General features: G+C 40.6%; 4 protein-coding genes, 1 non-coding gene and 2 pseudogenes across 5 annotated transcripts; 3 read left to right on the top strand and 4 right to left on the bottom strand.

Annotated features, from left to right (window-relative positions):
- The first annotated feature begins 632 nt into the window (after positions 1–632).
- LOC103841930 (fasciclin-like arabinogalactan protein 10) lies at positions 633–2280 on the top strand. The gene has a single exon (XM_009118519.3). The coding sequence runs from the start codon at positions 741–743 to the stop codon at positions 2010–2012; it is 1272 nt and encodes a 423-aa protein (XP_009116767.2). The 5' UTR covers positions 633–740; the 3' UTR covers positions 2013–2280.
- Positions 2281–3632: 1352 nt separating this feature from the next.
- On the bottom strand, positions 3633–6793 carry LOC103841929 (annotated as a pseudogene).
- Positions 6794–7068: 275 nt separating this feature from the next.
- LOC103841928 lies at positions 7069–9560 on the bottom strand. Its single transcript, XM_009118518.3, has one exon. It carries the CDS (start codon positions 9164–9166, stop codon positions 7283–7285), a length of 1884 nt encoding a protein of 627 aa, XP_009116766.1. The 5' UTR covers positions 9167–9560; the 3' UTR covers positions 7069–7282.
- Positions 9561–9794: 234 nt separating this feature from the next.
- On the bottom strand, positions 9795–11726 carry LOC103841927 (annotated as a pseudogene).
- A 21-nt stretch (positions 11727–11747) lies between these two features.
- LOC103841925 (proteasome subunit beta type-1) lies at positions 11748–13214 on the top strand. Its single transcript, XM_009118515.2, has 7 exons — positions 11748–11926; positions 12012–12119; positions 12220–12301; positions 12388–12517; positions 12616–12758; positions 12829–12915; positions 12997–13214. Exons 1-7 carry the CDS (start codon positions 11880–11882, stop codon positions 13069–13071), a joined length of 672 nt encoding a protein of 223 aa, XP_009116763.1. The 5' UTR covers positions 11748–11879; the 3' UTR covers positions 13072–13214.
- Positions 13150–14474, bottom strand: LOC103841926. The gene is made up of 7 exons (XM_009118516.2): positions 14248–14474; positions 14115–14171; positions 13914–14036; positions 13769–13835; positions 13590–13682; positions 13402–13515; positions 13150–13318 (listed from the first exon to the last, which is right to left on the bottom strand). The coding sequence occupies exons 1-7, from the start codon at positions 14385–14387 to the stop codon at positions 13265–13267; spliced, it is 648 nt and encodes a 215-aa protein (XP_009116764.1). The 5' UTR covers positions 14388–14474; the 3' UTR covers positions 13150–13264.
- A 410-nt stretch (positions 14475–14884) lies between these two features.
- TRNAK-CUU lies at positions 14885–14957 on the top strand. Its single transcript has one exon. It is a non-coding gene; the product is annotated as a tRNA-Lys (tRNA).
- The last annotated feature ends 260 nt before the right edge of the window (positions 14958–15217 follow it).

Raw genomic sequence — 15217 nt, 5'->3', positions numbered from 1 at the left:
GTGGTTACTAATTTGGGGTGGTCAAGTTTAAATTTTTAAAATTTCTGTGTGTTTTAATGTAATGATTTAACTTTTTGTAGATTTTGAAGGACTATTAAAATATTCTATTGTCGTTTTTTTTATTTTAGTAAAGTAAAAATTATCTCTATGTTATGAAATTATTTATTATCATTGATGATTTTGTCGGCAATAAGAACCTTCTTCTCCACTTTAGAAAGATGATAGTACCAAATTACCAACTACTGATGACCAAAGTATCCAAATTTGATTCTGACTAGATTTCAAAGCTAGTGTAGAAAGAAAGATGATATAACTTACAAACACTAAACATATTACACATTGATAGAATAAGCATAAAATGACTTTAATAAATAAATATATTTAACAAAATTACAGTAAAGTAAAGTAAAAGAGAGAATATGATTTATTGGAAGGAAATAGGTTACTGAATACAAAACACTATTTTTTTTTTTAAACACTACAAAACACTATCTACTAACAAAAATTATAGTACTGATGTCATTCATAATATAACGGTTGATTTTGAGTAGAAACAACGAAAACAAGCCCAAAAGCCCATTTACGTGATTTCAGGTTAACAAAAGCACGTGTTCTCAAACCAACCAGTGTTATTTAACACAACCATGGTTAACCACTTATTTAATCTCCTTTCTTAAACTCGTGTCTTCTCACTTTCTTTTCCGACAGTCCACACTTCCACTCAACCGTCAAAAACCTCAATGGCTTCTTCATCACGTGCTCTCTCTCTCCTCGCATTCACTCTACTTCTCCTCGCCGTCCTTTCCACCGTCTCCGGCCACAACATCACCCAAATCCTCTCCGAATCACCTGAATACTCCTCCTTCAACAGCTACCTCTCCCAAACAAAGCTCGCCGACGAAATCAACAGCCGCACCACCATCACCCTCCTCGTCCTCAACAATGGCGCAATGTCTTCCCTCGCCGGAAAACACCCACTCTCCGTCGTCAAAAACGCCCTCAGCCTCCTCGTCCTCCTCGACTACTACGACCCCGTCAAGCTCCACAAGATCTCTCAAGGCACCACTCTCACCACCACGCTTTACCAAACCACCGGTAACGCTCCCGGAAACCTAGGCTTCGTCAACATCACCGATCTCAAAGGCGGCAAGGTCGGCTTCGGCTCCGCCGCACCTGGCTCCAAGCTCGCTTCAACCTACACCAAGTTAGTTAAGCAAATCCCTTACAACATCTCCGTCCTCGAAATCGACGCTCCGATCATCGCTCCCGGAATCTTAACCGCTCCGGCTCCCTCCGCCGACGGACTCAACAACATCACCGGACTTCTCGAGAAAGCCGGTTGCAAAACCTTCGCTAACTTGCTCGTCACGAGCGGTGTGCTCAAGACCTACGTATCCACCGTTGAAAAAGGGTTGACTGTTTTTGCACCGTCCGATGAAGCTTTCAAAGCCGAAGGCGTACCGGATCTGACCAAGCTCACGCAAGCTGAGGTGGTCTCGCTCCTAGAGTATCACGCCCTCGCTGAATACAAACCCAAAGGCTCGTTGAAGACTAATAAAGAAGCAATCTCCACGTTAGCTACTAACGGCGCCGGTAAATATGATTTAACGACGTCAACCTCGGGCGATGAAGTTATTCTCCACACTGGCATTGGACCGTCGAGACTCGCCGACACGGTGGTGGATGAGACACCCGTCGTGATATTCACGGTGGATAAAGTCCTCCTCCCTACCGAGCTCTTCGGAAAATCACCAGCTCCGGCGCCGGCGCCGGAACCTGTAAGTGGACCGACACCATCTCCGGCTAAGTCGCCGTCTCCAGCGGAAGCACCGTCACCAGTTGCAGCTTCACCGCCTGCGCCTCCAGTTGATGATTCGCCGGAAGGAGCTCCGTCAGACTCGCCGACAAGTTCAGAGGACAGCAATGCTAAAAACGCGGCGTTTCACGTGAGCGCTTCTGCGTACGTCACCACTGTATTGGTCACACTTGCCGCTACATCTCTATTGCTATAAACAAACCCTTGGAAGCTTTCGTAATTACGTAGACTGCCATTCTCTTCTTCTTTTTTCATTTTCTAATTTTCTTCTATTTTTGTGTGTTTCTTAAGACTGAGATTAGAGAGTGAGGTTTAAGTTTTAATCTTCTTTTTAAGTAATGTAGTATGATTGCTTTTGTTTTGGACCTCTTGGTGCTACTGTTGAACTTAACTAGTTTCTAGTTTGAGGATTTTGTCTTGGCCTTTGGTGCATTTACAATTACGAAAAGTAATCACGATTGTCATTGGGCGATGCAACGTAGTATTAATTAAATATGTGGATTTTCCTTTAAAATAGAGAAAAATTGAGTAACTAAAAGGCAAAGTACCGTTGGAAATTGAACTTATTAAATATCCCACGTGCTCGTGGAGTGGAGTGAAGTGATAAGAGAGTGTCCCTTGGGGTCCACGTTCTTTATCATTTTCATAATAATAATAAATTTAGTATTTTTCAAGAGCCCAATGGGCTTATGTTTATTACTATTCCCCATCACCGACACAACTTTTAGGTCCAAGTTCATTAAGATAATAAACGATACTCAACTTCACTTCTAGTCGACTAGTAAAGGACCGTATAATATTTTCTTTATCAAGGCTGGTGTGCAGTGCTTTTGTGCAAGGACAGTGGATAAACATTTATATATATCCCCTTTTCTTTGCTACTGAAATGAAATTTGAATGTTTATTTCTTATAGATGATTAAAAGACACATGTAATGGATGAGAGTACTAAGCTAGATGTGGGATTCATATATGGTACCATCTTGAAATAATGAGTGGGCGTGGATTTGGACCTACAATTAAAACTCATCATTATAAGCATCACCAACTACGTAAATTACCCCCAGTCTATGGTGAATCTTTTGCCATTTATGATACACTTGTTTGGTGATTTTATAAGCTTTAGTTTATGTTTGATGCATGGTTTAAAGAGGACTCATCATCTATTTGTTTGTGGGTAGACAATGCTTACTCTAAGAATAGGTGGAAAGAGTAGAGACTGTAGGTTTAGAATTATAATAACTTTGATCATTTTGAATCATGCTAATGATTGTGGACGTTGACTTGTTCTTCCAATTTGCCATTTTTTTAGTAGTAATACCTCTATAATCATGAGTTTCATTGTTTTCAAAAGGCTTATTTTCTCATCCTCTTCATCTCTCTCTGCCGCTTACAATACACACGCCCTCTTATCTATTTCTATGTAAATCTACTCTTCCTATTGTGTTTTACTCAGTTCTTTTTCAGGGGAACAAAACCACCAGAAGAAGATGTGTCTGAGATCCACAGAATCATTCCCAGACACACGCACACCCACAATGAGATCAGCTCGTGCCACAATAAACGTAAATCTAAGACACAAACTCATCTTCGTGTCAATCTCCACTGGTTCAGTCTTTCAACTTCCATATATAATATAACATGCTTCTTCAGACAAATATGTGACAAATAACCACAGTGCCATTCTTTTGTGAAGATTACTGGAGCTTCAGGTCCTGTGAAACAAAGTTACAGAAACGTCCAAGAAACGCATGGGTTTTGTTTTGGCAGCAGTTCATGGATCCTTAAATGTTTCTACCGACAAATATTTAAAAATATAAAAAGAGAGGTAATTTAGATTACCTCCTCAACAACTAGTTGAGATTACACCAGACAGAACTGGGAAAGGTCATTCCACGTGTGGAAGAAGAAGCCGCACAGAGTCACCTCCGAGTCGGAGGCTCCGACGGACAAACACCAGATTATACTGGGAAGGTCTCGAGAATTAATTCTCGGAAAGGGTACCAATATGGAATCGAACCCTGGCGGAGAGTTGTAATTGAAGTAACACTCAACCACCTTGACCGGGCTCGAATTGGTGACATATGCTCTATCTTAACTTTACTTATAACGTATATTAAATCGAATTCCAACCGGTTTTCTCTAGGCTTAGAGTGGTTCGCTTATTATCTTGCCTAACCAAAAATTATTTGAGTTAAATAATGTCTGAATAAAAAAAAATAGATTCCAGATTCATTACAAAATAGCAAACAGAACAGGGCAACTATTATTATGATCCATAAGCTAAAAAATGAACATAACCAATCTTCATAAAGAGACATCTAATAGCGACCGATTAAAATGAAGTCATCATCATCAAGCACCTGAACATCTCTCTCCCCTACAAAATGCTCTCTTCCAATCTCCTTCACAATTTGAACAAACTCAACCCTTTTGGACATAGGCAACGGCACATAAGGTAACCTAAAGACCGGCCTCGCAACTCCAAGCTGAGCCAAAGCTGTGTTAACACCAATAGGATTCGGTTCTTGGAACACCCAATCTATCCAAGGCAAAAGCTTTGCGTTCAACTCTGAGTTTCTACCTTCAAACATCAACTTCCTCATCAAACCTGGAACCAAGTTGCTAGTAACCGATATAACTCCAGTAGCCTCATGATCCCATCTAGAATCATGGCACTGATCATCGTTACCACTCCACACAACAACACCATTCTCAGTATACTCTTCAACTCAGTTATTACCCACGCATTCCTTAACACCAGAGCTTAAAGATAACCTGTGGAGGTATATTTTGACTAGTTCTCCCTGGGACATTGTACATAATCGTTGGTCCCATGTGAAGAACGGTTTGAAAATGAGCTGTCATGCCTTCGATAGATGTTTTGCCGAGCAGCGTGCATTCCCACAGCGAATCCTTGCTCAGTGGCATGTATAGCTTCCCTTGTTGAGTTGCTTCCAGTGTTCCCAATGACTTTGATTCTTGAGCCGAAACAGTTCACGGTATGGCCTATAAGCATAATGTGTTCGTCCCAGCTCATCAACTGGCCTTCACCTGTTGTACCACCGACGATCACACCTTCAGCGCCTTTTTCTATCTGCGTGTTGACTAGGTTATCGTATGCTTCGAGGTCGAATCTTCCGTCGGGGAGATACGGTGTCTTGATGGCTGTGATCACTCTAAGTGACCTTATGTCTTCTGTGTTTGTCCTATAACAAGAGAGAGAGAGAGAGAGTTGTGGCATCAACAAGAACAGTAAACCGGAACTGAAGCTAAACCGACCTGTTTTTATCCTCGAGACTGCGCATTGGGAGATGGAAGTTAGGTACTACAGCTGCTATTGGAGAGACCCATCTCGCTTTCTTTCTGCGTGATGTAAAGATAAAGCCAGAGCATGTTAACAATTCAGACAAAACAGCGCTTCAAGTAATAAAAAAAACTCAGCTAATCAGAGATTATCATAAGACTATAGTCTAACTAACAGATCCAATGCCTTGTAAAGATATAAAATGATAGAATTTTAACGAAACCAATAACACTTATCTCTACAATCATCTTTGGACAATAGAGAGGAAGTGAGTGTAACCTCTTATAGTCGTCGAATTGATGCGTACGAGGGAAATGGAGGGGAGAGTTCGTGGAGATCAAGCCGTAACCTTGCAAAGCTGCCATCTTTCAACGTAAAATCACCGCGAATTTTATGCTGACGTCAGATTCCGGCCGAAGAAGAAAGCGGCGGGAGAGGAGTGTATACTTTAGGTCTTTTACTAACGACGTCGTATTAGGAGCATTAACAAACCTCATGCTCATGAACTGTTAATTTAAATTGAAAAAAAAAATTGACAGCTACATGACATTTAGTGTTTGAATCATATAATCTTCTAGATTATTTCACTAATGAAATTTAGTGTGAATCATATAATCTTACACCCAAATCTTGTATAAAGCTTCTATGTAGTGTAGTATCTTACATGTAACGTATTTTGTGGTCGATGGTATATATGAAGGAAATGAATATTTCGTTAACGTAACATTTATAATAAGTTGTGCTTTGGTTTTGGTTCATGTAATGTATTTTGTTTGGGTAGGGTGGTTTAGCAATCGGTTTTAGTGGTTATGTATAAATAATAATGTATACAGTTCGTATGGTTAGAGTAATAATCGGGGATCTATAGGGTAAAAAAGATTGTCAATTATTGTTATAACATACAGAGTAAGTCCAAAAAAATTTAAAAGTAATAGGTCCAAACAACTTTCATAGGTAGATTTTTTCAAAATCCTTCCATTTTAATAGTATTGATGGTAAAAACCATCCGATATACCATAATGTGTCAATAACTACACCAAGTTTATGTTATTACATGTCACATATACGATGTAACAATATATATGGTGCCAACATCACAACAAAATGTAATTGATTTTAAGATAGTTAACGAAGTTATTCTGTTATTAAAAAATCTAAACCCGAAATAAGAAAGGAAAAATTCGACCAGACCTAACCCAACTCCGTAAAACCTACCCGACAAACCCTTCTTCCCCAATTTAATTTCATTACAAACCCTAAATCGATTTTCAAAAAGGAAGACATAGAAAGAGAGATGAAATTGGGTGGATGATTGAACAATAAGCTAAAGAATAAGACAACTAAAGATAATGTGCTTTGTTAATGTGAGTTTCCGGCCAATGGTTTATCTTCACCAAAATTGTGTCACTGTTAGCAAAAAAAAATTACATAAGAACATGGTGAAAGTCATGGACTGATTCTCCAAATAAACAAACAAGGATTTACAGTTTATTACATTTCTTCCATTAGCTCTTTCGGATTCGATTTCACCAAACTTGGATTGGGATTCGATTTCACCAAATTTGGATTCCGATTCCGATTTCACCAAACTTTCTTACAAACCTAGAAATCGACGACCTTTCTTTGTCTCTCAAGTCTCTCTCAATCTTTTTCTCTCTTTTTGAAACTTCCAAAAAAAAAAAAATTGAAACTCTAAAACTAATGAAATCACGATTTGGGAAAGAAAGGTCATGTTGGGTCGGGTTAAAGGGATAAATTAGGTCAAATATTGTTAATCAGATTTAACTTTTTAATATTACGGATTGACCCCAACAATTAAAATTAAAATCAATTAAACCGAATTATAATGTTAACATAAACTTTGTGTAGTCATTGACAGGATATCTAATATATTATAGCAGACGTCACGTAACTGCCAAACTTTTTCCATTTAAATTACAGAAAGGTTAAATAAAACTAACAACGATGTTATATATATGCAGAGACACAAATATGGGTTTCGTTTTACACAACCACACAACAAAAGAAACCTCTACAACATACAAAACAAAATATAGAATGCATAAATATACAATCTGATCCCCCAGTTATGATATACATAAGATGTGTGTGATAGCTGAGTTAGAAACTGGTTATAAAGACGAACCTTACCCCGTGTTTCTACAAAATCTCTCCACGTCTGAATCCATTGTCTTCTTCACAAGGAGAATCATACCATTTTGAGTTTTCTTGATAGAAGCTATCCACTTGTATACCAACTAAACCTACGTCTGATACTATACCTTCATCGTCTCTCATCGGTTTTGTTAGTTTCGAATCTTCACAGTTCAGAATGCTCTTCTCATCAAAGTCATTGCACTTTAACCATTTCTCAGGCTTACATGATGTCTCAGACAAGATATCCTTTGGGCTTGTACACCCAGATGGTGGCCTTATCTGTTCCCAAGGAACAACATCATCAAGGCTCCTCCCGAAACTGTCTTCATCATCTTCAATAAGCTCTGTATCCTTCCCATCTCCATACATTTCATGGTGATGATGATGGTCACTCCAATGAGCTAAATCGTTATCTCCAACAAGCATTTCCCTGTCGGAAAGCAAGCCCGTTGTTCCCTTAACACCCTCTTCATCGATGTTCCTGATCTTGTTGAGCATCTCAAACAACTCTCTGGACACTGAACCCAACATCTCTTCCGGAATCTTCCCAATCTTTCCTTCTAAAGTACCAAGCTCACTCCTCAGCTCATGCACCTGATGCAACACACTCAAACGCATATCTCCACCATCGTCCTTCCCAATCTCTTCACTTTCCAACTCTTCCCTCACACCATAAACCACATCATGCTCCATCAAAAACCCCTTATGACCAACGAGCCGATGCATGATCCTCGCGTTCCCATCCATCGCCCCAGGCTCATGCCCCGAATGAACAGCGTACATCTTAAAAACAGCTGTCCCTTCCTCCTCATAAACAAAAGTCTTATCCTTTTCATTATAATTAGCAATGGGGACAATAGCTCTAATCCTAAAACCACAACCACACCTCTTAGACTGATAAGGCTCCCTCTTCAAAACCCTGGACTTCTTCGACGCAGGCTCCCCAGCTCTATGACAAGCGTAATCCTTCACCTCGGCCATAAACGGCTTGTACCTAATATACTTCTGCCTAATACACAGCACAACCTTATGCTTAGCAGCTAACTCCTGCAACCTATCAGCAACATCCTTCGCAGGGACATCGAAAGACTCAGTATACTCAAAACGCCGCCGTTTATTCCTCGAACCGGACCCAGTAACCGCATTACAAACACCACACGCCGCCACACAGACCCTAATAAAACTCTCTGGAATCCCATACAACTTAGCACCAACGGTCCACACTTGTTTAATCCTATCGATAGTCTCTCTAACCCCCAAGTGTTTCAAGTCGCCGTCACCGTGGAACCCCATGACTATGTCCTGCCACTGGCTAACGTGCGACACGAACTGCCTGGTGTTGTTTTTAAAGCAGAGGAACTCGTTTCCCGAGGCGGGGTCGAGGCGCGCGGTGAGCTTGTCCTGGATGCGTTTCCACGCGGTGACGTAGGCGGTGTCCTCGTTGCGGTCTTTCCAGACGGAGCGCCAGGACTTGAGGACGGAGCGAGGGGTGGCGACGCGGATCTCGGCGGGGGAGGCGAGGCGGCCTTCGCGGAGGCAGAGGATCATGAGGGAGTGGGAATCGGAGTTGAAGGTGTAGAATTGGGAGGAGATGTGAGGGTCTGGGTTGATGTAGTCCCAGTCTCGGGGCTCTTGGGTTGAGATTGAGATTCTAGGGTTTGGGATTTTGGGGGTTTCGGGGGTGGGGTGGGATAAGGAGTCTTGTTCGTCGGAGGAGTGGGATGGGGAGTCTAGGGAGGGGGAGGAGCGGAAGAGGACGAACTCCGGGAGGGAGAAGGTTGGATCTTCTTCGTGGTGGATGGAGGGGTGTGGTGGTTGAGAGAGTAGGTTTGTTGGGTCGAGATCGTGGTGGTGGAACAGATCTTCTTCGGTTTTGTGTGGATTCATCGGGGCTCAGGAGGAGGATGATGAAGAAGACGACGACGATGAAGAAGTATTCTTCTTCTGTTTTTTTTTTTTTATTAATTTGTTTTTGGATTATTTCTCATTTTAAAGAAGTTCAGTTTCGTTCCGACAATACAGATAAGTCCGAGGGGGCAGTGATTTTAAAATTATTTTAATATATCGTCTTCATCATCTTTGTTTTAACCAATCACATTTCAGAAAAATGGAAGGCTTTGTTGCTCCGTTATGAAATCTCGTCCGTTAAATAAAGGGAGCTTTCATATACAACGGCTCAGATACTGCCACGTCAATAAAAAAACGTAATCCTCCCGCTCCCTCTTCCAAAATTTTGATTTTGCATCAGTTACTTACACGCCTTCACGAGTTCACCTTTTTTTTGTCCTGATCGTTGACACTTGACACAGGTAGGTTCTGTTTCATGCTTTTATCTTCCGTAGATGGTATAAGGATCTTGAACTTTAACATGTCTACAGGTTTCTATCACCACCATGATTCGAAGCTCAACAGAAACTACACGTGGATTATTATAGTATGTTGATAACGTTTCATCCTCTTGTGAGCTATGGAACATAACGATAAGATGTTCCTTTCGTGTCGAGTAACAGCAGAGTGGGAGAACGTTTTAACATAATGACAGTTTGGTCAAGATATTCCAACCGTGTAAGCTGCTTAAAAGTACATAGATTGAGTGGGACATGTCCGAATAATCAGAGTTAAACCTAAACACAGCAAAACCAATCCTCAGCTACAACAAGTACTACAACCGTTTTGGTGGATCAGAAACATTTTCTGTGAACCACAGATGGACCAGTCTCGTCATAGTCAGCTTTAGTAACATGCTGGTTCTGTGGGAACACCACTTTAGCTAGTATCGCTCCTCCTACCCAAGCCGAGTACAATCCCACATCCTCCTGCATATACTCCGGCGGTTTCACCAGCGTTGGCCTAATAGCAGATGAACACAAGCTTGCTTCTTTCTGAAACCTGGTTTCGAATCCTACCAATGGAGAGAGTACAACACAGCCCTTTAAGTACTCCAACCCCAAAACAGCATTACTAACTTAACATTATTACCTGTCATGGAGGTTGTACCGCCGCAAAGTACAGTGTTCTCCAAGAGCTGCCTATGGTTCTCAGATGACACTGTGGAGATTATCCGGACAAGCTGTTCAACTATTCCATGCTCCTCTAGTCCTAATATTGATGGCTGAAACAAAGCTTCACCAACAGAGTATCTCTCTCTCCCAATGCTTATCACCTAGAACACAAACATTCTGTTATTTTGTGTATAACGCAACATAAGCTGTAGTGTAGACACACAAACCTGTCCATCGGGAAGCGTGTGTTGCTCAATTTCACAGTTTTGGGTTTTCTCGTAAGCAATCTCATCATCGGCACAGTTTGCATACTGTTCCTTGAGCTTTTCAACATCAGACATGCTGAGATTTGTCGAAGGGTTGGATTTTCCAAGCTCTTGGGCCAAGAGTTTCGTAAGTTCGGTTCCACCTAGCTCAAACCGTTTCGAGGCAATGTGCTGCACAGCTCCTTCAAGAACTGGGCAATATCTGAGTACACCCAAAAAGAGTGAAAAACAACTGAGAGATCAATCACAATAAGATAACAAGATCCGAATCATAACCACTACATAGACAAGGAACCAAAAATCTACTACAAGTTACAAGAACAAAAACATTTACTTAAAAACTAAAGGTTTGTAAAGCCAAAAGACACAAAGAGTAAAATCAGATTATAACATAAGCGAACCAAGTTACTACTTCACCTATCTTCCCATGGCCAATATCAAGAGTGCAACCAGAGATCCTTCCAACAGCATAAAGAGACAACACTGCTTGCTCTGACGCATAGAATCCAGACACATTGAATGTTTCAAACATCAACTGCACCAGTTGCTCCCTAATAGCCTGCCCCACAAAACAATCATTTTTACATAAACAAATCAAACTCCATTTACTACAAGAAACAAAAAATGCAACTTGTAAAGTTCTAATCTTCACTTTATCTAACTTCATTTACTTTAACAACAAAATGGGTCAAAACCCAAAAGAAACTTGTAAAGTTGTAATCTTTTCAATTAAGAACAAACCTTAGGAGTAGAGAGTGGATCAGTGAAGAGTATATTGCCTTCGCTGCCCTCCTCCCATCCAAGCCCAGTGTACACAACGTACCTCAACAGATCCTCCATAGCATCCCAGTCTCTGATGAACCCTCTTTCGATAGGGTCAAGAGTGACATCTTCAGAAACAGTGGATGGCCCATCATCATCAACCATTCGTTTCATCTGAGATGGGATTATCATTGCAGGAGACTGATCAGGAACCGCTGCTCCCGCTTTCAGGAGCTTAGAGCCAGCGTCTACGACAAGTGCTTCCATTGCCAGTAGCACCAAGTAAAAGGAAGCAAAGAAGAGAGATTGAGAAGACGAAACCGAGGACTGAGAGACAGAGAAGAGAGTGTCGAAGATCAAAACGACGTCGTTACGTGTGTTCTTTCTTTTGTCATCAGCCATCTAAGCCCATTAAACCCCCATAATCAAAAAGCCCATATAAGGCCCATTAAAAAGCCCATCTTTATTCTTCGTCTCTTTCGTGTTCACGAAGCCAGAAGACGGAGAAAGAGCTCTTATTACTCTCTGTTCCCAAATTTGTTAACAAAGAATCCCTTTTTCCTTAGCTCAATGACGAAGCAGCACGCGAACTGGTCTCCTTACGATAACAATGGAGGGTACGGATCCTGTTGTGACCTTTTTATCGAGACGCTGTTTGAGCGATTGATTACTGATTTTGTATTGATCGGTTTTGCTTTGCAGAACCTGTGTGGCCATCGCTGGATCCGATTACTGCGTCATCGCCGCCGATACTCGGATGTCTACCGGTTACAGTATTCTAAGCCGCGATTACTCGAAGATCCATAAACTGTAAGTACTTGATCCTTTTAGGGGAGAAGAACAAAAATTGATGATTTTTGTTAATTGAGTAAACAAAAATTGGTGATTTTTGTATTTTTAATGTCTACAGAGCAGACAAGGCTGTGCTCTCTTCCTCAGGGTTTCAAGCTGATGTGAAAGCACTTCAGAAAGTTCTCAAGTCAAGGCACTTGGTGAGTGAGCAGAGCTTTCCCTTTGCGTTTTCTTTGTAAAGATGAACACTTTTGCTTAATAAAGTGTGTTTGGTGTTCTTCAATAGGTTTATCAGCATCAGCATAACAAGCAGATGAGTTGTCCTGCAATGGCTCAGCTTCTCTCCAACACGCTTTACTTCAAGCGGTTTTTTCCTTACTATGCCTTTAATGTTCTCGGTGGGCTTGATGAGGAAGGTATGAAAAAGCTTTCTCTTTTCTCTTTGGGTTTTGCTGTTATGATTGAGTGTAGGAGTTGTTAAGTTGTGTCTTTCTTCTTCTGTCAAAATATTTAGGAAAAGGCTGTGTCTTTACGTATGACGCGGTGGGATCTTATGAGAAGGTTGGTTACAGTGCTCAAGGCTCTGGCTCCACTCTCATTATGCCCTTCCTTGATAATCAGCTCAAGAGTCCCAGCCCGCTTTTGCTTCCTGCCCAGGTTTGTTTGTCTGTGCTTGGCCTTTAATCAGTTTAAGCACATAATGAATCATGATCTTCTGCCTATGTAGGATGCTATCACACCCCTTTCCGAACCTGAAGCAGTTGACTTAGTTAAGACTGTTTTTGCTTCTGCGACTGAGAGGGATATCTACACTGTAAGTCTTCCCCAGTTGTGTCTGACTAGTGGCTCGTCTTTAGCTGACTAATGCTTTGTTGGATTGTTTTGTTTGGAACAGGGAGACAAGCTTGAGATCATGATTCTCAAGGCGGATGGCATCAGGACCGAAGTCATGGAATTGAGGAAAGACTAAACGAGTGTTGGGAAACACACCTTTCTATTTTTCTCATGGCTCCCTCTGTTATCTTGAACTGTGTTTGAAGTTTACTTGTGTTGTTAACAGATTCTCCTTCTCTTATTTATGACAAAAGGTTATTTTGGAAGAGTTTCTAGTAACATTGAGTCTTGACAAAATCTTTAATTGAATAACAACAGTATAATCACAATCAGAAGCTGTTCTCTGATTCCCATCCCTTCTTCTCCAGCTCCTGTCGCAATGCCTGCATAGGTAAAAAGAAAGAATGAGAAAGCTTATTAACCATCAGCCAGTAGCAGTAACAGAGACTATTATCCAAGTTCTTACTTTGATTCGCTTTCTGTTCACATCAAAGTCGAAGTTCCCTTTACGTGATGCAGACCGATACTCCACTGTCGACTTCTTACCAGGAGAGAACAGGAACTCAACATCATCTACTAACTGTCAAACACCAAAACGTTTAGATATAATCGTTTTTAAGGAGACAACAATAGAAAAGCTTTGCATTTACTTACACCTAAGATAGGACTTTCATACTCCACATGAACATAGTCATCCTTCTTCTCCACAATCCTTGGAGTAAACTTGTCCGGCTTCGTTGACTTAATCTGCAACAACAATAATAAACAAAACCCATCTCTAGATACCACTCATTCATCTAAACAAACGTCAAACTTGTTCAAGGCTCTCTTACCACATTGACAAGCTCTTTCATTGCAACTTCTCTGCTCACAGGCGTCTTCCTTCCACCATTATAGTTCCTTGCCCACCAATGGAAAAAAAAGTGTGATAATTCAAATCTTTCAAAACAATATAAAGCTCATGATATTGCTAGTTACCATGGTGGAGCATAGTGGACTCGATCGCTGACACTCTCAGAAGTGGATATACAGTTGTTTGTAGCAGGACATAGAGCTAATCTCTCGTTCTTCTGTACTCCAAGATACTCTGGTTTCTTCCCACTGAAAACCAAACCACAAAAGATGTTATCATTACCACCACACCTCAGTTATAGACATCTGTCGGAAGAAAACGTATACCTGAGCTGGAAAATGGCTCCGATCATAGCTAGTTCACTGCTCCTAAGAATCATCTCTCTTCCAATTCCAAATAATTTTTCAAGTCAGATACTTGGTTTAAGTGATAAACAGAAGTTGCAGGAGGAGACAGTACCTTCGAGCAATTAACTTGGGATGCTTCTCATCTGAAGCCTCTGGAATCGAAGCGGTTATACGAAGACGACCATGGGAGGGAAGCTTTAACCGGTGTTTATGGAGGTATAAGCAAGTGGTCGGTGACACCATGGAAGCCATCTTTTCAGAAGCTCCGTGTCCTCTCTTCTTCACAAATGGGAACTCGAAGAAGACGAGAAGCAAACATGTTTCGACGCTTCGCGGGCTTATTATTGTGGGATTAATGGGCCAGTAGGGTCATCTCTAAAGCCCAAATATATCTACTACACAATTTGCTTCACTAAATAGACTGAGAGAGGCTATTTATCAGACTAATTAGTATCAGTGCGACTTCACAAAAATAAACGTAGGAGCAATGGACATGAGTTATGGGATTTGGAATTTTGAATCGTTTTCAATAAATTAGCTTATGTAAAATTTGTTATTACAGTTTTGTAATGACTTTGTAATTTTGGTTTGAAAAATATATAGACTGAGAGAGGCTACCAATAAGTTAACATGCTTCGATGCTTAATGGTCTTAGTATTCTTGGCCCAATAGTCCAGTAGTATTGATCACTCTCTAAAGCCAGCAGTTAAAAACATATATATGTGATAGAAGAAGTTACAAAACAAGAAGCCCGTCTAGCTCAGTTGGTAGAGCGCAAGGCTCTTAACCTTGTGGTCGTGGGTTCGAGCCCCACGGTGGGCGATTCTTTTGATTATTTCCTTTTTAACTTTTTTTTAACTCTCTTTTCGGAAAATATCGTTTTTGACTTTTTCTTTGTCGGGACAAATTAGCAATTTAAGTATTTAACGAAATGAAACAAAAAAACAAATTATAATTACACTAGAGATTTTTTCCGGATTGTGTCTTATAAATTTATTTTATTTATAATATTATTTGTCGGTTTGTTTCTTTTACATTAATTTTTTGTTTTTCCAATGTTAGTTTTTCTTAATTTAAATTTA

The sequence above is a fragment of the Brassica rapa genome, chromosome A09 (assembly GCF_000309985.2).
Source record: "Brassica rapa cultivar Chiifu-401-42 chromosome A09, CAAS_Brap_v3.01, whole genome shotgun sequence".
Taxonomy (NCBI): domain Eukaryota; kingdom Viridiplantae; phylum Streptophyta; class Magnoliopsida; order Brassicales; family Brassicaceae; genus Brassica; species Brassica rapa.
This window is presented reverse-complemented; position numbering and strand designations above follow the sequence as displayed.

Bases quoted from the DNA above. Each gene is read 5' to 3' on its own strand.
- LOC103841930 (XM_009118519.3), top strand. From the start codon at position 741: ATGGCTTCTTCATCACGTGCTCTCTCTCTCCTCGCATTCACTCTACTT.
- LOC103841928 (XM_009118518.3), bottom strand. From the start codon at position 9,166: ATGAATCCACACAAAACCGAAGAAGATCTGTTCCACCACCACGATCTC.
- LOC103841925 (XM_009118515.2), top strand. From the start codon at position 11,880: ATGACGAAGCAGCACGCGAACTGGTCTCCTTACGATAACAATGGAGG. The intron at 12,120-12,219 runs GTAAGTACTTGA...TAATGTCTACAG, and splicing joins TACTCGAAGATCCATAAACT to AGCAGACAAGGCTGTGCTCT. The intron at 12,302-12,387 runs GTGAGTGAGCAG...GTTCTTCAATAG, and splicing joins TTCTCAAGTCAAGGCACTTG to GTTTATCAGCATCAGCATAA.
- LOC103841926 (XM_009118516.2), bottom strand. From the start codon at position 14,387: ATGGCTTCCATGGTGTCACCGACCACTTGCTTATACCTCCATAAACAC. The intron at 14,172-14,247 runs GTACTGTCTCCT...TGGAATTGGAAG, and splicing joins CCCAAGTTAATTGCTCGAAG to AGAGATGATTCTTAGGAGCA. The intron at 13,319-13,401 runs GTAAGAACTTGG...TTACCTATGCAG, and splicing joins TGAACAGAAAGCGAATCAAA to GCATTGCGACAGGAGCTGGA.